The following is a 23884-nucleotide window of genomic DNA, read 5'->3' as shown; positions in this document are numbered from 1 at the left end:
TTGAACACTAACACCCACATAGAAACCTGCACTTCCCATTTAGCTGAATAATCTTGGAGGATCACTGGCTACCCAGTTTAACTGAATCAGTGAGCTCTAGATTTATTGAGAGACCCTGTCCCCTGAAATATATGTACACACACACACACACACACACACACACACACACTAATTCATTTTCATTTTCTTCAAGGGCAGATTTAAGACTAGTTTTTTGTTTTGTGTGCTTTTGATTAGTTGTTTGCTTGTTTGTTTGCTTTTGAGACAGGGTCTCCAATATCTTACTGTGTACCTGAAGATGATCTTTGTCCTACTTGGGTTTTTGTTGTTGTGATAAACACCATAATCAAAAGCAACTTGGGAAAGAGGATGGTGTAGATCATGTTAGAGGTTGCAGTCCTTCGTTGAGGAAAGCCACAACAGGGGTTGGATGGAGAAAGTAAAGCAGAGACTCCACCTAGCTTGCCCAGGTTTTTTTGTTTCTTGTTTTTACGTGCACTGTTGTTTTGCCTACATGTATGTTTGTGTGAGGGTGTCAGATACCCTGGAACTGGAGTTAAAGACAATTGTGAGCTGTCATGTGGGTGCTGGAAATTGAACTCAGTATCTCTGGAAGAGCAGCCAGTGCTCTTAACCACTGAGCCATCTGCCCCGAGAGGCCTGGCCATCCCACATCAATTATTAATTAAGATAATGCCCCACACATACCCACAGATCAGTCTGGAGGCAGTTACTCAATTGAGGTTCCTCCTTCTCAGGTGACTCTAGCTTGGCTCAGCAGTATAACCTTGAACCTTCCTTTCTTAGCTACTGGATTTATTATAAGCATATACACCATGCTTAACTAAGAACATTTGTGAATTTAATTTTAAATTACAGAACTACCTTAGAAAATAAAGCTTATGCTTTAAATTTTAACTTTTATTATTTATTGGAGGTGGGTATGGGTGCACAAGTGTACCACAGCACTGCTTTGAAGGTCATAAGAGAGCTGTTTGGGAGTCAGTTCTTTCATTCTAGTATGTGTATTCCAGGGATCAAGTCCAGGTCATCAGGCTTGGTGGAAAACACTCTTTACTGGCCATTGTATTCTTTATGAAATCTTTCCATGTAGAATTCTTAAAAACTTAACAAATGTTTGTAGTAACAGTGTACTTTTGGGACTTTGGAATTATTTTTTACATATAACAACTAACAGTAGTACAAATTAATGTCATTTATTTTAGGGAGTATTTCTCACTTGGCACGTTGAGAAGCAGCCGAGTTTAGCATAGTGGATTTAAAACTTATTGACGCCTATTTGACCTAGTTATTGAGTGTATGTTTGTGATACCTAAATACACTGAAATAATCAGATTGGTAACTGTCAATTCTGTATCAATCATTGATGGTTTCTGTGGTTTAGAAGAAAATATGGTATGTCTTCATTGTGAAATGTTAATTCCCTTATATAAAAAATGCTATTCTGTTAACTTGTGTCATTGTGAATGGACCTGAAAGGTATTGTGTTAAGTGACATGAGCCTAGCACAGAAAGAATAGCATATGTTTTCACTCACTCAGGGAAGCACTAAAGAAAAAAAAAGAATCTCATGTTTAAGAATGAAGTAATGTGTTTGTTGAGTAGCAGTGAGTCCTTGGACACGTTACTTTTCTGAGCTGCAGATTGAGTTTTTGTGTTTTTACTGTAAAAAATGAGAGCAATAAAGTACAAGATAATTTTTAAACTAAAGAACCTTGTAAAACTTAGTGTTGTATCATTGCCTTTATCTAGTGGTATTAAATTTGAACTTTGTATAATTAGATGAATATTTTAAAAACTACAGTGAGAAATTTCCTTAGAGGCGAGAAGGTTCAGTAAATTCTTCTTGTGTAATTCAAGTTTATGCAACAGCTTTGTGTGCTGTCTGACCTACCCGGTGACTAGCTTTTAAGTTTCTGGCATGTTGGAATGTTGTCTTCTGACTTCTGTCATTCATTTTGAACAGACTCCATAAAAGGAAGCTTCTTAATATATGTCAAGTCCCCTTTCAGAGGGCTTAATTATCTATTGATGTTAATTTCAGGAGGGTTCTGATGAGGAAGAGGAGGGAGAAGAGGAGGAAGAGGAAAATACAGATTACCTCACAGATTCCAACAAGGAGAATGAAACTGATGAAGAGAATGCTGTATGTATGGCCGTTTTTTTTATTATTGTGTAGTGATTTTGAATATTTGAGCCTGTGATTATGAAAAAGAAATTAGCTTTCTTGAAAATTTACTTGCGCTCAATTTTCCCTTGGGTAACATGTTCTTTTAACTTTCATTCTTTGGTTATATTAACTACATCTGTATAGAAAGGCTCTGACTTATGAAACATCACAGTGAACGTTTGTTGTGGTATTTTCTTTGTTTTGACAAGGAGGTGATGATTAAAGGAGGTGGACTGAAACATGTGCCTTGTGTAGAAGATGAGGACTTCATTCAGGCTCTGGACAAAATGATGTTAGAAAACCTTCAGGTATGAAATACTCTCTCTTTTTGGTTAGCCTCGAACCCACAGAGATCCGCCTTTCTCTGCCTCCCAAGTGCTGGGATTAAAGGCATATGTCACCACCACCCAGCTGAAATATTCTCTATTTAAAGACTCTTTTGAACACAAAACACTGTAGCACATAAAATTCTGATTAATGTGAAAGTCTTTGTAAGCAGCCTCCTCTGTAGCATATCTCTCTCATGTTCGTAGGTTGCGACTGCCATCCTGGGTCCCTGATTTGCAATTTGGAGGTGGGGAGGGGGGGAAGGGAGATAAATGTAGTTAATTTAAGACTGGGAACAGAGTCATTTTTAAGAGCATGTAGTACCTTTACTGAGCTTGGTTCCCAACATAGTATTGGACACCTAACAGGTACCTATGATTTCAACGCCTGGAGATGAATAAATCTTTATGTCTCCAGCATTAATAAACTAGATTTGGTTTGGGAGGATGAGACATGGTTTCTCCAAGTGGCCCTAGCTGTCCTGGAACTTACTCTGTTGACCAGGCTGACCTTGAACTCTGAGACCCACCTGCCTCTGCTTCCCGAAAGCTGGGTTTAAAGGTGTGTACCACCACGCCCAGCTAATGAAGTAGATTTTATCAAAACTCACAAGGCTGTTCATTTTTGTTTTGATATGTAGTGCTGGAGATCAAACCCAAGACCTTGTGCACTGAACTGTAGCCTTAACCCTCAATATAACAGTTTTTAAAATATCACAGTAATTTGGAATAATTACATTTTCCTGTAATTGTAGAGAAAATCCTTTGGGTTGTATGCATCTGCCTATTAAATTCCTATCGCTCTTTGGTGACATTGCAGTGCTTTTATTAGAACATAGAATTGGCAAGGAGTAAGCACTGGGGGGTAGGTTCTATTGAAGGGAAAGAAAAATGTTCAATACAGATAATTGTTGATCAGTTTGTATTAGAAAGAGAAGAGAAATAGGGAGTGGCTAGGGTAGGGCATAGAGCAAGGTGGTTTCTTATCTTGTTTTTGTTTAGGATTAACTCATTATCTGCTGTGAACTGGTTCTTTAGGGAAGACATACTGTCTTTTACTAATGGCATAGTTATTGAAGGGTTCAACATTTCTTCTTCCCCCCTCCCCAAAGTATTTATTATTCTTCCTGTAAGTTATTATTAAGTTTAGGGTATCATTTTACATATATTAGGTTATTAGGCCAATTTGCTTCTTCCTGCAGATATTAGGTATTTCTTTGTATCTCCAGATGCTTTGGTATATGTATTTGGGGGCGTTGTTTGATTGGTTAGTTTTTTTGGGTTTTTTTTTTTTTGTTGTTGTTCTCAATATAATATTTTTATCTATTTTATTTGGGAATTTCATACAGTTTGCCCTGGAAACTTGCTTCCCATTCCTCCCAGGTCTACCCTCCTACCTCTGTGTTCCCTCCTCCAAAAAAACTGAGGGGAAAAACCCAAAAAAACAAACAAATAAAACACCAAGTCAAATTTGTATTACCTATATACTCATTGGCAAATTGTCAAACTCCTAGTGGCCATCATGTGTGAAGAGCTACACAGCAGCATCTTTATCACAGTTTGTGAGGGCTCTCTTCAATAGCTTTCTGTCTGGGCTGTTCCTTTATTTTTTTATTTTTTTGGAGGTGGGGAGATTGTCATAGAAGGCTTCAATGTCTCTCTGGATTTTTTTATTTTTTTATATTGTTGTTGTGTTTTTTGTTTGTTTGTTTGTTTTATTTGTTTTGTTGAGGCAAGGTCCCATTAGGTAACTGAGGCTGGCCTTAGACTTAATAATTAGCCCAGGCTGGCCTTAAATTTACTCTCTTCCTGCCTCAGCCTCCCAACTGCTTGAATTATATGCACATGTTACCGTAATTAACCCAAGAGCCCTTAATTTATGAAGTAAATTTCATGTCATTTTGGAGGTATGTCAAATAAAGCATAGTTAATTATTCTAATCTTCTGAAAGAAAAAATAGTTTGCATAAAGAGGCTTATAGAGTCAGTACCATTTAATAAACATTATGCAACTACTATGTGACTATCATTGTTCAATGGATGAAGTATAAGTAGTATATAAGACAGATGCTCTTCCTGTTCTTAGAGAAGATAGATATATTTTTTTCTTTTTAGAGACAGGGTTTCCCTGTGGTTTTGGAGCCTGTCCTGGAACTAGCTCTTGTAGACCAGGCTGGTCTCGAACTCACAGAGATCCGCCTGCCTCTGCCTCCCAAGTGCTGGGATTAAAGGCGTGCTCCACCACCACGCTGCCCAAGATAGATATTTTAAAACTGCCAAGAACATTACTCCTAAATTGTGGTAATTTGGTAAGGATAGAATGTTTTGATTTATAGAAAGGGAAGATCCTTAGTGGGATGGTGGAGAAGACATTTCTAATATCACGATGGAGCTGTTTAAGGGTGGGCAGATGAAATGGCTGGTTAAGAGCACTGGGCTGCTCTTCCAGAGGACATAGGTTCAATTCCAAACACCCACATGGTGGTCACAATCATCTGTACACCAGTTTTAGGAAATCTGATGCCTTTGCAGGTGCCAGGCATACAAATGGTACAGAGTCACATGAATGCAGGCAAAATATCCACACACCTAAAATAATTTTTTTAGTTAGGGGAAAGTGGAGAAAATTACCAAAGTCTTGAGGCAGAAAAGATCTTGCCTTAGAAAATTAAATAGAAGCTTAGTATCAGTGGACATAATCTATGGGAAAATGATGACAAGAACAGAGAACTATAATGGGAACCCTTGGAAGAACAAGTCCTATGTGAAGGCCGTACTGATAGGGGTGAGACTGCAAACCTGAAAACCTGGATAGAAGGCTATTTTGATAATCACCAGGTTTAACAGATGGTCTGTCTAGTGCCTTAGTAAGAACCAAAAACATCAGTTTGAGAGCTTTTCAGTTTGTAGAATGAACTGAATTTATTAGGTTCTTCACTAGATACAGAGCATGGGTTTGATCTTTTGTAGCTATGACAGATGCCTGAAAGAAGTAGTTTAATGGAAGAATTTGTTTGGATCTTGGTTTCAGTCCTTGATTGACTCTTAACACATTTAGAGTGACCTATAGCATTACAGAAACATCATTAAGGAAGTGCATGATGTAGGCAACTATAATCCCAAGGAAACATTAAGGGACAGGGACAAGGTACACTTCTAAGAACATACCTCCAGTAACCTGCTTCCTGCAGACAGGCTTGTGTTGGTTAGACCCTTTGTCCCTGTGACAAACACTTGAGAGAACAACTTATAATAGGAAAGAAAGATTACTTTTGGTGCCCATTTCAGTCCTTTTCTGCTTTATGCCTGAGGCATGGTAGTAGGGGGTGTATGATAAAGACTATTTACCTCATAAAGGTGGAAAGCAGAGACAGCAGGACAGGGGCCAGGTAAGACTCTTCGGAGGTACTTTCTCCATAATGAATTTCCTCCAGCAAGTTCCCACCTCCTAAAATTTCTAATATTCTCAAAGTAGCACTCTTAGCTGGGACTAAAGTTTTAGACAGAAGTCTCACTATTGTACCATAGTGGGCCTGGAACTTGCTTTATAGATCAGACTAGCTTAATTCACAGGGATCTACCTGTCTTTGCCTCCCTAGCATTGGGATTAAAGGCATGCACCACCACACCCAGCCTGAGCACTAAACTTTTAATGTGAATCATATAAGGATATTTCACACTGTATAATTAGACTTTCTTGGGGGGGGGGTGTCATTTTGGACCAGCCTCCAAATAATGACACAGAGTCTTTTATTAATTATGAAAACTTGACCTTTATCTTAGGCTTGTTCTTAACTAGCTCTTGTAATATAAATTAACCTATTTCTAGTACTACGTTCTACCACATGGCTTTTTACCTCTCCTCCATTCTATATGTCTGACTCCCTCTATGTCTTGCTGGCATCTCTTCTGTACCTCAGATTCTTCTAGTTCCTCTCTCTCTCCCCAGAAGTTCCGCCTAATCTCTCCTGCCTAGCTATCGGCCATTCATCTTTTTTTAAACCAATGACAGCAATACATCTTCACACAGTGTACAAATATCCATAACAATACTGGATCCATAGCAATGTTTCACCTCCTAAGTTTCTGTTACTTCGCAATAATGCTATTTGTGGATTAACACACTCATGATCCATAACTTCTCAAGAACACTACTTGGAGCCTGTGAGATGGCTCAACAGAAAAAACATTTGCTACCAAGCTTGATGACCTGAGTGGAGCCCAGGCCCTGCATGGTGCAGGAGTAAACTAACAATTCCAAATTGTCATCTGACCTCCATACATACACTGTGGCACATTGTAGTAAGGAGGCCGCTTGTTGGTTCCCGGCCACTTAGCCCCAAAATAATCACACAGAAACTGTATTATTTAAATCACTGCTTGACCCATTAGCTCTAGCTTCTTATTGGCTAACTCTTACATATTATTTAATCATCTCCATTAATCTCTGCATCACCACAAGGCTCTGACCTACCAGCACAGTTTCAGCACATCTGTCTCCCGTGGCAGTTCCATGGCTTCTCTCTTGACTCCGCCCTTCTTTTCCCCAGCATTCAGTTTAGTTTTCCCTGCCTAACTCTGTTCCCCTGTAGTTCTGGTATAGGCCCAAAGCAGTTCCTTTACTAACCAATGGTATTCACACCATACAGAGGGAAATCTCACATCAGCACATGTTCTGCAACCCCACCCCCCTAAAATAACAGCAAAATAAGTGAATAAATAAGCATAAAAATAAGTCTTTAATGTCTATCAATGGTGTTGTCTGTCAATGAAGAGTCAAATAAGGAGATATGCATGTATTTATATCTGCTGCCCGCCCTTTGTATATATGTTGAAATAGGAAAATGCCCAAGAATAGTGTTAGAAAAATAGCTTTGATCCCTACTATTCAGAAAGTTGAAGCCAGTAGATCACTAACTTGAGACCTGTATGGACTACAGAATGAGTTTAAGGCCATCCTGGGCAACTTAATTAGTTCAGTCGTGTCCCAAAAATAAAAAAAATAATAAAAGGATGGGGACATGGCTTAGTGGTAGGATGTGCCTAGACATGTTCAAGTCCCTGAACTCAATCTCTGGCATTGCAAATTAATTATATGTTTAATATAGGATAATTTGCTTGATAATGGTTGTTTGACCCTATGTGTATGTTAGCATATGTAAGAGAAACTATGGAGGAACATAACCTATTGATAATGGTGGTTGCATCTTCAACTGAGGCAGAGACAGGTAAGATAAAGGAATTAGTATAGATACTAATGAGGTAAGCCAGACCCAAAAAGAGGAACATGGGATGTACTCACTCATATTTGGTTTCTAGCCATAAACCAAGGACATTGAGCTTATAATTAGTGATCCTAGAGAAGCTAAATAAGGAGAACCCAAAGAAAAACATATAGGCATCCTCCTGAATATTAACCTTCAGCAAGCGATGAAAGGAGACAGAGACAGAGACCCAAATTGGAGCACAGGACTGAAATCTCAAGGTCCAAATCAGGAGCAGAAGGAGAGAGAGCAGGAGCATGGAACTCAGGACATTTTTGTATTTAAATATCTTACAAAGAGAATGTGTTAATTTTGTAATCATTAATAATTTATGAACACAGGTCAGGATTTGCCTAACAACATTTTTCATTTTTAAGTAAAAGATGTTTATAAATCTAATAGATCTGGGACTGCTTCAGGCCATTTCTAATAAATTGTAATTTAGAAAACAAAAACCAATAAAACTGGCATTTTGCTTGATTGGAAAGTCTCTTGAATATATGAAACTCATATTAAAAGATGATTTAAATGTTAGAAGAGCAATTTTGAGACCTTGAAAGGAATCAGCCTGTTCCATTCATCAGGATGTAGACAGGAATTGTTAGCATGAATATAGCATGAATTTCCACTTCCTTAAATACATCATTTCAGGTCCCTGCTTTTGCACCTGTTCTTCCGCTTCAATTTTTTTCTGTATTTCCAAAATTGCTATTTTCTTATCTTTTTGGAAGAAGTTGCACTAAGGCATTAATATTCTCAAATGTCTCATTTCAGTTCAGTCTTTCATGAAATTTCTGTACCTACCTAGTCCCGGTTAGGCATACCTCTAATATATTTTAGCTTATATAGTCTCATTTGAAAGTTTACAAGCTTTCTGAAGGTACACTAAATAAGTCCTCCACCTGTGCCAAGTGTGTGTGTGTGTGTGTGCGCACGCGTGTGTGTGTTAGACTGAAATAGACATTGTCATCATCCCTCATTCTTCACATTATTTTTTAAACCTAGTGATTGGCTTAGTCTGTCTGGTCGGCGATCCCCTGGTGTCTTCCTATGTCTGCCTACCATTGCTGGGACTGCAAATATAATTGTGCCCAGCCTTTTATATGGGTGCTAGTGATCTAAACTTAAGTCTTCATGCGTGCATATCATGCATTCTACCTACTAAGCCATCTCCTCAGTCCCTAGACTAAATCTTTTTGCTCTTACTGCCTCCAGGCTTAACACTAAGTAAGCATCAATGAAGGTTCATGTAATTAATCATTTGGAAATTTATTGTAAATACTAAAATCAACTGGTACTACAAACCAAGTTTTAATGTGAACTGCTATAGATTTCAATTGCTATAGATTTCACTTGTTCTTGGGTGTTTGTTGTATGTAAGGTACTGCCTGCGAATGCTGGAGAGAGGGTGATTAGCTCTCAGTCTGGTGGAAGAGTCGAACTTCAGACACTGAGATTTTCTGATCATTACAAAAGCAAATGTAATGATCTGTAATGATTTTAAGAATGAAAGGACAGAATGCTTTTGAAGAACTCAGTCTATGGGACCTGCAAGTGCTGTGTGCCTATAGGAGGCTGGTGCACTGAACAGAAGCCAAATCCCATGGTTCCTTGGAGGTCAGACACAAAAGGTTTTTAGGTAGTGATATTTCTATTTCTTGGTTTCACTTGTGTTTCATAGTCTCTGTATCTTAGGGTTGTGTTTTAAGAAATATCACATTTGTTGGGCGGTGGCGGCGGCACACGCTTTAATCACAGCACTTGGAAGGCAGAGGTATGTGGATTTCTGTGAGTTTGAGGCCTGCTTGGTTTTCAAAAGTGAGTTCCAGGACAGCCGGGACTGTTATACAGAGAAACTCAAGCCTCCCCTCCTCCCCCCACCAAAAAAAAGAAGAAAGAAAAGAAATACCATGTTGAGTGAATCATTTGCACTTTATATTTCTCTGTGTTTCAGAATACTTACATACTTTTTAAATTTCTGTCTTGAAGCAGAGAAGTGGTGAATCTGTTAAAGTGCACCAACTTGATGTTGCTATTCCTTTGCATCTCAAAAGCCAGCTGAGGAAAGGGCCCCCACTTGGTGGTGGGGAAGGAGAGACTGAATCTGCAGACACAATGCCATTTGTCATGTTAACAAGAAAAGGCAATAAACAGCAGGTAAGAAATGTCCACTGTGTAGTTAATTGGTGGTTATCAGGTGTGAGAATTAACTTTGTTTAATAAATTCTAAGTTATCCTTTTCCTACAAAAAGAGATGAGAACTTTTTAAATATTCAACGATAGAAATATTATCTATTATATGTATGGAAGATGCATTGATTGACTTTTACAGAATAGATGTGTGTCAATGGAAAGGACTTTTAAATTCTAAGTACATATATATTCATAAGAATATATAAATTCCAAAATAAAAAAAGAATTTATAAATTCCTTGACTTCACATAGTAAACTGTATGAGGAAGTTCATGGTAGGGAGGAAGAAGATATTGACTAACATCTCAAGAAAATGTTGAACTGCCAAAGGTTTTCTTGAAATTTGTTATCTGGCCCCAAGCCTTCTCTTATATTCTTACTATTTCTTACTATGCTCTCCTACTTTGCTATATGTTACATATGGCCTCTCAAAATCATTTCCCTGACTACTAAGCCATTACTTTGGGGATTCATGTGTTCATTTAGCAGGGTTTTTTTTTTTTTTTTTTTTTTGGTTTTTTAAGGCAAGGTTTTCTGTAGCTTTGGGACTTGTCCTGGAACTCACTCTGTAGACCAGGCTGGCCTCGAGCTCACAGAGATCCGCCTATCTCCCGAGGACTGGGATTAAAGGTGTGTGCCACCACTGCCCAGCCATTTAGCAGATATTTACTGAGCATCAGTTCTGCTCCATTAAGCATGTGTATGTGTCTAGGTCCTAGGACTATAGTGACACACACCATGAAATACCTGTCTTCATGGATCTTATGTCTCACTGAGATGATAAAACCTGGTATACAAGGATAAAAGCCAGCACTCAGACACAGCTCCTGGATGGACATGTATTGGTTCTGTTTGTATGCTTTATTATTTCTGATATCAGGTTCATTTCTAAAGTTGATTAATTCATGTAATAATTGACATTTTTCCATTCTAATATAAAGTAAAATAATGGTATATATTAGAATTAAATACTAGATTTTATGAAATAAGGTAGCTGCCACAGGTAGATAAGTGTAATACTTGGTTTTCATGTTATTCACATAGCCATTTGGCATATTTGTTTCATGCTAAGCCCTTTGTTTCGACCATAAGTTAAGCAAATTCTTTCTTGGAGCTTCATTATGGTTTAGGGAACCATAAAGTCAAGAAAGTCACTGTCAGCTTGGGATATTGTGAGGGAAATAAAGCAAGATGAAAAGAGACAGTGGCAAGGCTAGAGACATGGAGACTTTCAGTGATTGTGATGGAAAGAAGGGTCTGTATTTAAAGTAATGATGCCAGCACGGTGAGATAGTTCAGTGGGTGCAGGTGACAGGCTGAGTTCAATCCCAGAACCCACCTGGGAAGAGAGAGCTGACTCCCAGAAATTGTCCTTTGACATACACACTGTATGTATATCTATCTATCTATCTATCTATCTATCTATCTATCTATCTATCTATCTATCTATCTATCTCACACACAGAGACAAACTGAAAAACTAAATCTAACTATAAGGTCTTTCTGGAGATGGAAGCTAAAGAAACTAGGAAGAGGATATGGTAAGCAGGAATCCCTGAAAGATTAGCATGGTGAATGCCACCATTTGGTCTTGGATGTCTGCTTCTCTGTCCATTTCTCCTCTACAGTCCTGGGCCCAGCTTGCCTCCCTGCTATCCTTTCAAACTTAGCTCCTTCTGGATCCAGTAGCTGAGACCCAGTCCCGTCACTTCAAGAACAGAGGAACACCTTCCACAATTCCCTAGGTCCTCCAAGCCTAACTCCAGCCCTGAATTGGCTTCTTGGGGACAAAAAACGCTCTGCAGCACCATGCTTACTCACCAGTGCCAGCAGATGGCAGCCCAGGCAAAGACACTGACTCCCTACACACACCTGCTTAGACCTTAGCATGGAACTCAGCCACCTCTTGGACCTGGTGCTCAAAGTGGGCTGCCACTTACATGCCCTCACCCTTGTTCCAGAACCTAAAAACTGCCACATTGCAATATCCTTCATCCCCTGCACCTTCCCAAGGAACTAGAGTGGGTACAAGTACTCAAACCTTGGGAGTAGGTAAGATCGGGGAGTCTCTATTCTTAACTATCAAGCTGCTAAGCAGATGTGAGGGCTGAGGGCTTGCCCCTTGTAAAAGAATCTTCACTTAACTTAGTTAAGACCTGATACCCTTCCTTCTTTTCTAGTAAGAAAAAAAGAGAAATTAAGACAATCACGAGCACCCTAGCCCCAAGGCAGAGGGGCACAGAGGCAAAACCTTGCAGCCATGCTTACCCACCTTCCACACTGCCACTTCCAGTCTGTTTGATGTTTGGGCTATGTGACTAGATAAAATTCCCCTCTGCATATTTTAAATTTGTAAATGAGTATCTCTGTTCTTGTCCATAATTTCTTATTTAGATAAGGGATTATAGAAGTCCTACTTTATACCATTCTTTTGCGGCTGGTAAGTAAAGAAATCTCGATAATATCAAAATAATAGGGCCAGCAAGAACTTTCCATCATCTCTAATGTTAACATGTCAAAATCAGACACTAGCTTCCTTCATCATGCCCACCTTCTCTGTGCATGCACACACACAGCTCTAACCAGGTCTCATTGTGTTTTCATAAGGCCCACCCTCTCTGTAGACCAGGGTTGTGCTTTCTGTGCTCACTCAGTCTAAAGAGGAAAGAGAGAGCCGGTTTTGGTAAGAATCCTAAATTAGGTGTTATTCCCTGATCTTTGCCAAAACTGCTTCTCAGTTACCTGGTCTTGATATTTTACCACTGTAACCAGGGTTCTCAAATCCCAAGTATTGAACTTTTTCCCTAGGCCTATTTAGATTTTTGAGCTAGACTTTTTTTTTTCTTTTAAAGAAAACTTAGTCATCCCATTTTAGGTCTCCTTTGTCTTTCTCTCTGCTCTTCCTCTGTACTCCCTACCCATGCCAGTGGCTTTTCTTGGCATAAAAAAAGTAAGTCTGAAAAAGTCATTTAATTCTAACATTTTAAGGCATAATACAGCACATAAAACCTTTACATGTGTGGGGGTAGGGACAAAGAGTAGTGTTTAGCTACTATAAGTAGGTATTTCTTGGTTCCTATTACTGCATAACTACTCATGTCTTGGCATGTACCTTGGGTCCTGAGTTTTATTAACTAAAAATAAGCTTAGTAATATCTTTTCTGAAGAAAAGCTATATAATAGTTTTCCTCTTTATTGTATTCAGGTACACATAAAAATCCATTTGTCAGCATGTCCATATACAACTTGTAGGCTTTGACAGTACATCAAAATATACCTCAAGGCTAGGCATGGTGACATACACCTGTAATTCTCAGAGGCTGAGACAGGGTCATTAATTTGGAGGCCAGTTTCAGGTAAATTATTGGAAGAAGCATTATGGTATTTTGTAGTCTGAATAAGTGTATTTTGTTCTGTTTTTTTTTTATTTACCATTTGGGTGTTGGCTTTTCTATAAATGTGAAATCTGTTACTGTATAGGAATGTTTAATTCTTCACCTCAGTGAAAGATCTCTTTGTGACAGGATTTCTGTTTAGAAAAACCTTACTGTGGTAGTCATTTGCAGAAAAAATGTATCAGTGAAGTGAGTTGGTAAACGGAAGTAAAAGTGCCAAAAGTTAATGTCTATATTTATGTATTTATTGATTTGATCATTAAAAATGTTTTAGCATAATAGCTCTGTTGTATACTTTAGCATATTTTGTTTTTAAAAAGACAAAGTAAACCAGGCAGTGGTAGCACACACCTTTAATCTCAGCACTCAAGAAGTAGAGGCAGGTGGATCTCTTGAGTTCCAAGCCAACCTGGTCTACAGAAGGAATTCCAAGACACTCAGGGCTACACAGAGAAGTCCTGTCTTGAAGAAGGAAAAAAAAAAAGTTAGAGAGATAGCTCAACCGTTTGGTATTTGCAGTACAATCATGAGGACCAGAGTTTGGATCCAAGCACCCATATAACAAACCAGAATCCTACAGACACACATAACTCAGTTCTGAGGAATCCAGCACTCTTTTCTCCCTCCCTCAAGCAAATGTGCAAATAAAATGAATTTTTAAAAAAATGTAAAGTAACAGATTCAACACAATGCCCAGCAAAATCCCAGCAAAATTCTTCAAAGACCTCAAAAGAACGGTACTCAACTTCATATGGAAAAGCAAAAAATCCAGGATAGCTAAAACAATCCTGTACAATAAAAGAACGTCTGGAGGTATCACAATCCCTGACTTCAAACTCTACTAAACAGTACAGTGCTACAGTACTGAAAACAGCCTGGTTATGGTATAAGAACAGACAGGAGGACCAATGGGAACCAAATAGAAGATCTGGACATCAGTCCACACATCTTCAAACACCTGACTTTTGACAAAGAAGCAAAAAATATCAGATGGAAAAAGGAATGCATATTTAACAAGTGGTGCTGGCATAACTGGATATCAGCATGTAGAAGAGTGAAAATAGACCCGTATCTATCACCATGCACAAAACTCAAGTCCAAATGGATCAAAGACCTCAACATAAAGCCAGCCACACTGAATCTTATAGAAGAGAAAGTGGGAAGTACACTTGAACGCATTGGCACAGGGAACCACTTCCTAAATATAACCCCAGCAGCACAGACACTGAGAGAAACAATTAATAAATGGGACCTCCTGGAACTGAAAAGCTTCTGTAAAGCAAAGGACATGGTCAACAAGACAAAACGACAGCCTACAGGATAGGAAAAGATCTTCACTAACCCCACATCAGACAGAGGTCTGATCTCCAAAATATACAAAAAACTCAAGAAATTGGACACCAAAAGAACGCATAATTCAATAAAAAAAAATGGAGTAAAGACAGAGAACTCTCAACAGAGGAATCTAAAATGGCTGAAAAACACTTAAGGAAATGTTCAACACTCTTAGTCATCAGAGAAATGCAAATCAAAACAACTCTTAGATTCCATCTTACACCTGTAAGAATGGCCAAGATCAAAAACATGCTGGAGAGGTTGTGGGGAAAAGGGAACACTTGGGCATTGCTGGTGGGAATGCAAGCTGGTACAACCTCTTTGGATGTCAGTGTGGCAGTTTCTCAGAAAATTAGGAAACAACTTTCCTCAAGACCCAGCAATACCACTTTTGGGTATATATCCAAAGGATGTTCAATTGTGCCACAAGGACATGTGCTCAACTATGTTCATAGCAGCTTTGTTTGTCATAGCCAGAACCTGAAGCAACCTAAATACCCCTCGACTGAAGAGTGGATAAGAAAGTGGTACATTTACACAATGGAGTACTACACAGCAGAAAAAAATAATGACAGCTTGGATTTTGCAGGAAAATGGATGGAGCTAGAAAACATTATTTTGAGTGAGGTAACCCAGACACAAAAAGACAATTATCACATGTACTCACTCATAGGTGGTTTTTAAACATAAAGCAAAGCAAGCCAGCCTACAAACCACAATCCCAGAGAACTTAGACAACAATGAGGACACTAAGAGAGACTTCCATAGATCTAATCTACATGGGAAGTAGAAAGTATAAAAAGACAAGATCTCCTGAGTAAATTGGGAGCATGGGGACCATGGGGGAGGAGAGAGGCAGGGAGGGGAGTAGAGTTCAATAAATATCAATTAAAAAATGCAAAGTATATTTAACTTAATACTGGAAGACGAACAATTGTTTTATAACCAATACCCATAAAGAATTATAATTTGTTACATGTTTTGACTATGCATATAGTTTTAAGATACAGCCATGTTATGAATCAGCTTAAAACAATACCTTTAGCACCCCACTGTTGCTCCTACTGACTCATGCTCCAGAAGCTCGGTAAGTGATCACACCTTTGATCTGGAGTTATTGATGAGGTCTCTTATGATAGTGCAACAGAGAATTTAGGTTATGAGACACCTAAATGTTTTATGCTTGCTGGTTAGCATAGGTTACTTAAAAAATTTCCCAGGGAGCCATGAGCCATATTTATAGATTTTTATCTAGGTTTGTCTGCCATATGCATTCCTAAGCTAGAAACATCTTGCTTAAAACAAGCATTCCAAAAAAGGGAACAGGATCTCAGGATGAGATGCTTCATTCTCATCTTCGAAACAAAGAAGAGCTCAGAATGCTGAAGATGGGTAGATTTGCCATATATAGTTTGGGAGGCAAGTAGAAATGTAAGGAATGTGCCTTTCATTTTGATCTATAAAAGCCTTTTGAAAGTTGTTCACATGAGGGGTCTGCAGGATGAAAAGTTGTTCTGTCTCTAGGTGTATGCTTCCAAAGAACTGATATTTATGAATTCAGTCAAACTTAGTGGCCTTCCACTTCAAGTATCTTTTGGAAAAGTCTGATTTATAGTGAAGGATAGATGGGGTTGTTTCGGTTTGGTTTTTGTTTTTTTTTAGACAGGGTTCCTTTGTGTAGTCTTGGCTGTCCTAGAACTAACTTTGTAGACCAGGCTAGCCCCAAACTCACAGAGATCTGCCTACCACTGCCTCCCAAGTGCTCAGATTTAAAGGTGTGTGCTACCACTGTTCAGCCTGACAGTATTGTTTTCTAAACTAATATATTTAATTCTTAACTATTTTATTAGGCTATTTGTGATTCCAATGTTATTTTTCCTCCAGTTTAAAATTCTTAATGTGCCCATGTCGTCCCAACTTGCTGCAAATCATTGGAACCAGCAACAAGCAGAACAAGAAGAGAGGATGAGAATGAAAAAGCTCACATTAGATATCAATGAACGACAAGAGCAAGAAGATTATCAAGGTATAAAATAATTTATAGCCCATAGACTTCCAGTGCCATCACTCTGGAGACTGAGGCAGGAGGTCACCATACATTTAAGGGCAGCCTGGGCTACATAATAAGACTCTATCTCAGCCGGGCAGTGGTGACGCACTCAAACTCACAGAGATCCTCTTGTCCCTTTGCCTCTGCCTCCCAAGTGCTGGGATTAAGGGCGTGCACTGCCACTACCTGGCTGTAAATAAATCTTAAAAAAAAAAAAATAGTGTTTACTGTGCAAGCATGAGTGCTTGAGTTGGAATTCCCAGCACACACATTAAAAAAAAAAAAAAAAAACAGGTGTGGTGATTAATATTTGTAACCCCAGTGTTGGAGAGGCAGATCTCTGGGGCTTGCTGGCCAGCCAACCTCAAGTAATAGGCAAGGCCCAAGTCCCAGTAAGAGACCATGTTGAAAAAGAGGATGGACAGTGCCTGGGGGAAAAAACCCTGTGTGTTATCCTAGCTATCAAGGTTGTGACTTCCTCTACCTTTTCATGCTTTCAATGCTTCATAATCATTAGCCTAAATGTTTTTTGAAAGTTGCTACCTACATATAAACACCAATGAACTTGATCTCCTGGCTTTTTGTGCATTTGTAGAAGCATATATTTACAAGAGTTAACAGCATTTTTCTCTTTACTCCTAATCACAGAAATGTTGCAGTCTCTTGCACAACGCCCAGCTCCAGCAAACACCAATCGTGAGCGGCGGCCTCGTTACCAACATCCAAAGGGAGCACCTAATGCAGATCTAATCTTTAAGACTGGTGGGAGGTAAACAGCCTTTACTTGATTCCTCCTCACAAGGGTTCCTGCTAATGTTTTTGTGAAAAATTGAGTTTGGGATTAGCCTGTTACATCACTGCTAAACATACAAAATAGGTTTAAGAGTTTGAAGTCAGGGATTGTGATGCCTCCAGAAGTTCCTTTATTGTACAGAATGGTTTTGGCTATTCTGGGTATTTTGTTTTTCCATATGAAGTTGAATATTGTTCTTTCAAGGTCTGTGAAGAATTTTCCTGGGATTTTGATGGGAATTGCATTGAATCTGTAGATTACTTTTGTTAAGATTGCCATTTTTACTATGCTAATTCTACCTACCCAAGAGCATGGGAGATCTTTCCATTTTCTGGTGTCTTTATCAATTTCTTTCTTCAAAGATTTAAAGTTCTTATCATATAGGTCTTTCACTTGTTTGGTTAGAGTTATCCCAAGATATTTTATTATTTGTGGCTATTGTTAAGGCAGATGTTTTTCTGATTTTTTTTTCAGCCCAGTATCATCTGTATAAAGGAGGGATACTGATTTTTTTTTTTTTGCGTTAATATCTTGAAATTTGCAGGCAAATGAATGGATCTAGAAAAAAACATATTGAGTGAGGTAACCCAGACACAGAAAGACAAATATAATATATACTCACTCGTAAGTGGCTTTTAGACTTAAAGCAAAGAAAAACCAGCCTATAGTCTACAACCCCAGAGCACCTAGGCAAGACCCTAAGAGAGGCATACATGTATCTACATAGCAAGGAGAAAAAGACAAGATCTCCTGAGTAAATCAGGAGCATGGGGGTCGCTGGAGAGAGTAGAAGGGCAGAGGGGAGGGAAAGAGGGGAGCGGGAAAAAAATGTATAGCTCAAAAAAATAAGAAGCAAAAAAAAAATTAGAGGCAATGAAAAATATTAGTTTTCTGCGTGTTCACTTTCTTTAAAGTAGCTTAAAGTGTATGCTGTAGTATTGATATCTGTCACTTTCATAAAATCATCAGAAACCAGAACTGTTAGAATGTTTTCACACTTAATATTGGCATTTCCATTTGGTAGGTTAACTTCTCAGGTGTTCTTGTCAATATCCAAGACTCTCTCAACTAAAATAATGTCTTTTTTATCATTCTTATATGTTGGGTTGCCAAAAAGTAGAAGAAAACAGTGTCCATACCCTCAAGGCTAGAGTCTAATGAAAAAAATGTATTTACGAGTACTTGAAAGTTAATTCTGCACTAGTTGTTTTTGTTTTGGGGTTTGTTTGTTTGTGGTAGTGGGGGCGGGTTGTAGCCCTTGATGCCCTAGAGCTCATTGTGACTGGGCATACCTTGAACACAGATATGTCTGCTTTTGCCTCCCAAGTGCTGGGATTAAAGGTGTGCACCACAACACTCGTCTTAGTCATTTTAAAAAATTATTGAAATATGAAGTATTTCCTAGGAAGTAGGAAACAGAGTACCAAGCCTCAGCTGCTCTCCCTTCATGCCATCAAAACCAGTACCACATAGGTGACTTTTAACTCTACCAAGTCTACTGCCAGCTCGAGGCACAACCTTGGCCACCTGTGGAACACAGCTTCTGTGTACTGACTCTGCAGAAACACTTTCCAGATTTCACCTTAGTGAAGCTGATTACTTCTTAATCACTGCTAACTTCTCAGCTCCAGCTGACCAGCATGGAGTGTCCCAGCAAAGCAAAGGTTTCGCTTCAGCAGTTCTGCTGTCTTGTTAATCCCAGCTCACCCTAAGCAGAACCACAGACTTCTTAAAGCAAATATCCCTGATTGAGTCTTTAAATATCCCCCTGAAATTTCACAAGCCAGGCCTCCATCCTCTGCACTGCTCTCAGCATTCTTCCAAGCTCGCACAGTCCATCCCACTTATCTCTCAACACTCAGAGGCATCTCTAGTCCAAAATTCTAAAGTCCTTCCACAAGCCTCCCAAACCATTGTCAGGTCGGTCACAGCAATACCGCACTACACTGGTACCAACATGTTTTGTTAGGGTTTCTGTTGTTGCAACGAAACACCATGACCAAAAACAAGTTGGGGAGGAAAAGGGTTTATTAGGCTTACACTTCCATATTGCTGTTCATTACAAAAGGAAGTGAGGACAGGAACTCAAGCAGGATAGAATCCTGGAGGCAGGAGCTGATGCAGAAGCCATGGGAGGTGCTGTTTACAGTTTTGTTTCTCATAGCTTGCTCAGCCTGCTTTCTTATAGAATCCAGGGATTACACCTCCCACAATGAGCTGGGCCCTCCCCCATCAACCATTAAGAAAATGCCTCACAGCTCCATTTTAATGAGGCATTTTCTCAATTAAGGTTCTCTCATTTCAGATAATGCTAGTTTGTATGTCAAGTTGAAATCAAACTAGCCAACACATCCATCATCTTTAAGAATGGCTCTCTGAGCCTATCATGGTGGCATATGCTTATCCTAGTACTTGATTGGGCAGAAACAGGTGTTGTTTCTGTGAGTACAAGGCTTGCTTGATCATAGCAAGTTCCAGACCAGCCAGGGATATATAAGAAAGACCCTGTCTCTAAAGGGGCAGGGTAGAAGTGGCATATGGCAGGGGAGTACTTTCCTCAGTAGTTAGGAGTACTTACTGCTCTTCATGAACTTGAATTTGGTTGTGGCAACTTAGAACCATCTGTAACTCTGGTTTCAGGGGATCTGACGCCTTTAATCTCCACAAGATCAGGCACACACAGGTAAAACATTCACAAAAAAATCTTCTTAAAAAGGCCCTTTGTAAAGAAAGTATAACAAATGCTTTAAAGATATAGGCATGCTGGGCAGTGGTGGTGCACACCATTAATTCCAGCACGAGGTAGGCAGATCTCTGTGAGTTTGAGGCCAGCTTGGGCTACATAAATTCCAGGACAGAGAAGGTCTACCTTGTCTTGGAAAAAAAGAAAGAAAGAAAGAAAGAAAGAAAGAAAGAAAGAAAGAAAGAAAGAAAGAAAGAAAGAAAGAAAGAAAGAAAGGAAGAAAGAAAGAAAGAGAATGCTTCAGTTTCATGTGGATTATTCCAGCACTGCTCAAACTTTACAGATGCACATCAGTTATTTACTGAAATGCATCTTGCCTACTCATGTTTTCATAATGGTGTTGCTGTGTTGTCTAGGTTCATTTAAGCTTAGTTTCCCCATCTCATCTTTTCAAGCAGCTAGGACAGCTGGCTTAAGCTTTTATTGTATACCCTTCTCACACACACATTGCTGGATAATTATCCCAGCTAGGCATGTGTTCTCCCATTGAGTTAAACCCCTAAACCATTGTTCTTGTTTTTTTGAGACAGAATCTCCCTATGTGCAGCTCAGGAAGGCCTTCAACTCTCATAATTCCTGTACAGAGATTAGAATTATGTTGTTCCACCATACTCCATGTAGGACTTACTTATGAAATAGTGTACCTCCTAGAATAACAGCCCAAGTGTGCATTAGAAATACTTTTTTCAGCTCTTAGCATCAGTCACTCAGGGTGATTCTTTGCCTATAAGCTAATCAAGTTACATGCTACTAAGTCTGAAGTCTGTCTTACAAAGCTTTTTAACGTTTTCTTCCCTCATCCGTTGAACTTAATTCCATTTTAGGCAACTGCTTTGTGTTTACTTCAGGAGAAACCTTTGCATCTTTGAATTATTTCTTTCAGGGGATGGTTGCATCGATTTCCCCCTCATTCAGTTTGTTCAGTTCCTGGGTTGTTTTGTTGTTGTTTTGGCTTTTTTCATGTGGGTAGATACAACTCAGGATACACTTCTCCATGTTTGTATTTTATTCCTTGAAGGTTTTTTGCAAAACATAATGTGGGAGTTCATTCAAACTGTCATGAGGAAGTGCAGCAGAAGTTTGTTGTCTCGGTTTTGGAGACAGGATATGTGAGGCCAGGAAATCAAGGTTGATTTCCTCTGAGCTGTAAAGAACATATTTAGGCTTCTCAGCTTCCAGAAGCTTGCTGGCAGTCCATGGCTTACAGATGTGTCACCCTAGTCTGTGTCTTTATGTCTACATAGTGTTCTTTCTGTGCATCTCTGTGTCCATGCTTTATTTTATAAGAATGTCCTCATGTCTGGAGCTCACCCTATTGCAGCATGCATGGCTACATTTTAACTGATCACATCTGTCAACAGCTTTCCAAATAAGGTTATAGTCTCATGTTTTATAGGTTAGACTTCTCCTTATGCCATTTAGGTGATACACAAGTCAACCACTCATAAACTGATTTCTTAGCATCTTAGAAATTAGTTGTAGAGAGCCACATAAGGTGTTGTGTGCCTTATTATAATACTATGACTTGGGAGCAGAAGACAGGAAAACCACGAGTTCATGATTATCAGCAACATAGTGAGTAGAAGGCTAGGTTGGGCTACATATGACCATATCAAAAGTGTGGGAGACAGAAATTTGTACCTGCGCAAAATAAATGCAATGTAGATATCAAAGAATATTTACCACTTTAATGATAAACTTACAGAACCAAAGTTTTAGCGTAGTACAGGTAGGGAGGAAAAGAGAGCGAGCCGCCTCTCCACACACTCATTTATTGGCAGGCATCCGCCTGAGGCAAACCCCGCCCTCTAAAGGGGGCTGTCTTAACCCTACAGAAATTAGCTGCAGAAAAGGTATAGGAGCCATGTGTGGTCTATGGAGGACATGTGTGATCTTCAAAAAGCATTTACTAGGAGAAGTTGATGTATGGTGATTGCTGGTGCTTGAGTCTTTCTTGCTCCAATTTTGTCCTGTAGTGGTAAAGTTTCTAACGTCAGCCTGTTTGTACCTTTAGGAGACGTTGATCCAGCAGCACGTGTCATTTCATTAGGTCCTGTATCTGATGTTGTGGATAGTGGAGTCCTCCAGCAATTGAATGAGAGCAGCGGACACATCTCAGCATGTCGGTCTAGAGAGTTGCGAATCTAAACCTGGGACAGGCTGGGGCCATGAGGCAGAAACACCAGCCTCCGCCAACACCGGAACAAGCCGACGCTTCCAGACAAGGCAGAAAGGCCTTTTGTAATGGAAATCACGTGAGGGTTAATCTTCTCTTGAGAATGTCAGTCAAGAAATGAGAAGGTTCACTTGACTACTGAGCAGTTACACCAGGAAGAGCATCAATGAGATGACTGAGCCGGAGAAGACACGGTTGAGATGGGAATGGTATGGGGGAAATGAACTTGAGTTTTAAACTTGATTTAAGTTACAGTGTCTCTGAATTGAACATCCCATGTTGGAAGAAGATACATTTGGGGGCTCCAGGACTACAGTAGAAAAGTATAGAGCAAGCAGTAAAATCTTCTAGTAAAAACTTACATGCAGGACAACAAAATGATGAAAGATATACAAATGCCAGATAAGCCACCAGGAAGGGTTTTGTTAAGGAGTTTGTTTCAAGAGGAGCAAGGGATGAGGAAGGAAAAGCCTGTTTTATCCATCAGAGTCAGTAATGTAAAATTGCCTATTATAGTGAAAGAAAATGTGAAGACTGTTAATATGCAAAGCATTAATTCAGATGGTTTAGAAAAGTCTGATACCAGCCTAAGAACGGGGATATAGTTGAGCCCATTGTAAGTATCATTGAAAACAAAACGTGCCAGTGAGCATGTCATGGAAGAACGAAGGACAACAAGAAGTGGATCAGAGTATTTTGTTGACCTTCATGGGTTTACAGCCTCTGTGTCTAAACAAAATATGGAAACAAGTAGAGCTTTTACTTTGCTTTTGTTTTCGTTTCATTTTGTTTTCTTCCCCTCCCCCCAAATAGAAATGAGGGTTCTTAGTCTGTTTCTGACAGTCTGTTAATTTATTAGGATAGGTATTTTTCATTTGCTTTCAATAGGCATAGTAATTTAGTTAAAGAACACATCTGTATGCTACAACTTGATTACATCTTTTTTTCTATTTTGCATCTTTCTTTTACCATGTTTCAGTTTCTGCATGTAGATTTCAATAAGAAACAAAACTTGTAAAGTTGTAACATTTCACATGGAAATGCTGCCCAATCTTCACCAGCTTCAGAAATCTGACCTTTGCCGATGCTGCAATAAAGTGTTGTAATTTGGATTTGGCATGATTTGTTTTATTTGGTTTGGGAAACCTTTCAGCTGGTCAGTATCACCCAGGGTCTTCTTCATGCTTTATAAAAAATATTCTCTGATAGATAAAATGGTACATGACTATAATCCCAGAACTCAGGAGGAGCACAAGTTGGAGGACCAACCTGAGCTATATAGTGACCTTAGTATATAGTGAGACTTTGTCTTTTTAAAAAACAAACAAAACAAAAAAACAACAGCTAAGGTCTCCCTATAGCCTTGGCTGTATATACTCATCCTTTAGACCTTGGAACTTAATTACACAGACCTGGAAC

The 23884-nt window shown here is 39.1% G+C and overlaps 1 protein-coding gene across 8 annotated transcripts in view; it reads left to right on the top strand.

Annotated features, from left to right (window-relative positions):
• Upf2 (UPF2 regulator of nonsense mediated mRNA decay) overlaps window positions 1-23577 on the top strand; it is a 109958-nt gene extending 86381 nt beyond the window's left edge. For 5 of the 8 annotated variants that reach the window (XM_075970417.1, XM_075970420.1, XM_075970419.1 and 2 more), the window contains 6 exons: window positions 2066-2167; window positions 2401-2499; window positions 9770-9937; window positions 16588-16729; window positions 17402-17522; window positions 22304-23577. In XM_075970417.1, the coding sequence (XP_075826532.1) occupies window positions 2066-2167; window positions 2401-2499; window positions 9770-9937; window positions 16588-16729; window positions 17402-17522; window positions 22304-22313 (642 nt within the window). In that variant the 3' untranslated portion in view covers window positions 22314-23577. Of the gene's footprint in view, window positions 1-2065; window positions 2168-2400; window positions 2500-9769; window positions 9938-16587; window positions 16730-17401; window positions 17527-22303 lie in introns of those variants that run through there. The other 3 variants (XM_075970414.1, XM_075970416.1, XM_075970415.1) reach the window with 3 other exon arrangements.
• Window positions 23578-23884: the final 307 nt, after the last annotated feature.

Source organism: Microtus pennsylvanicus, chromosome 4, assembly GCF_037038515.1.
Source record: "Microtus pennsylvanicus isolate mMicPen1 chromosome 4, mMicPen1.hap1, whole genome shotgun sequence".
In the NCBI taxonomy this organism is placed as follows: domain Eukaryota; kingdom Metazoa; phylum Chordata; class Mammalia; order Rodentia; family Cricetidae; genus Microtus; species Microtus pennsylvanicus.
The sequence above is the reverse complement of the archived record's forward strand: the minus strand, read 5'-3'. Positions and strand labels throughout refer to the sequence as shown.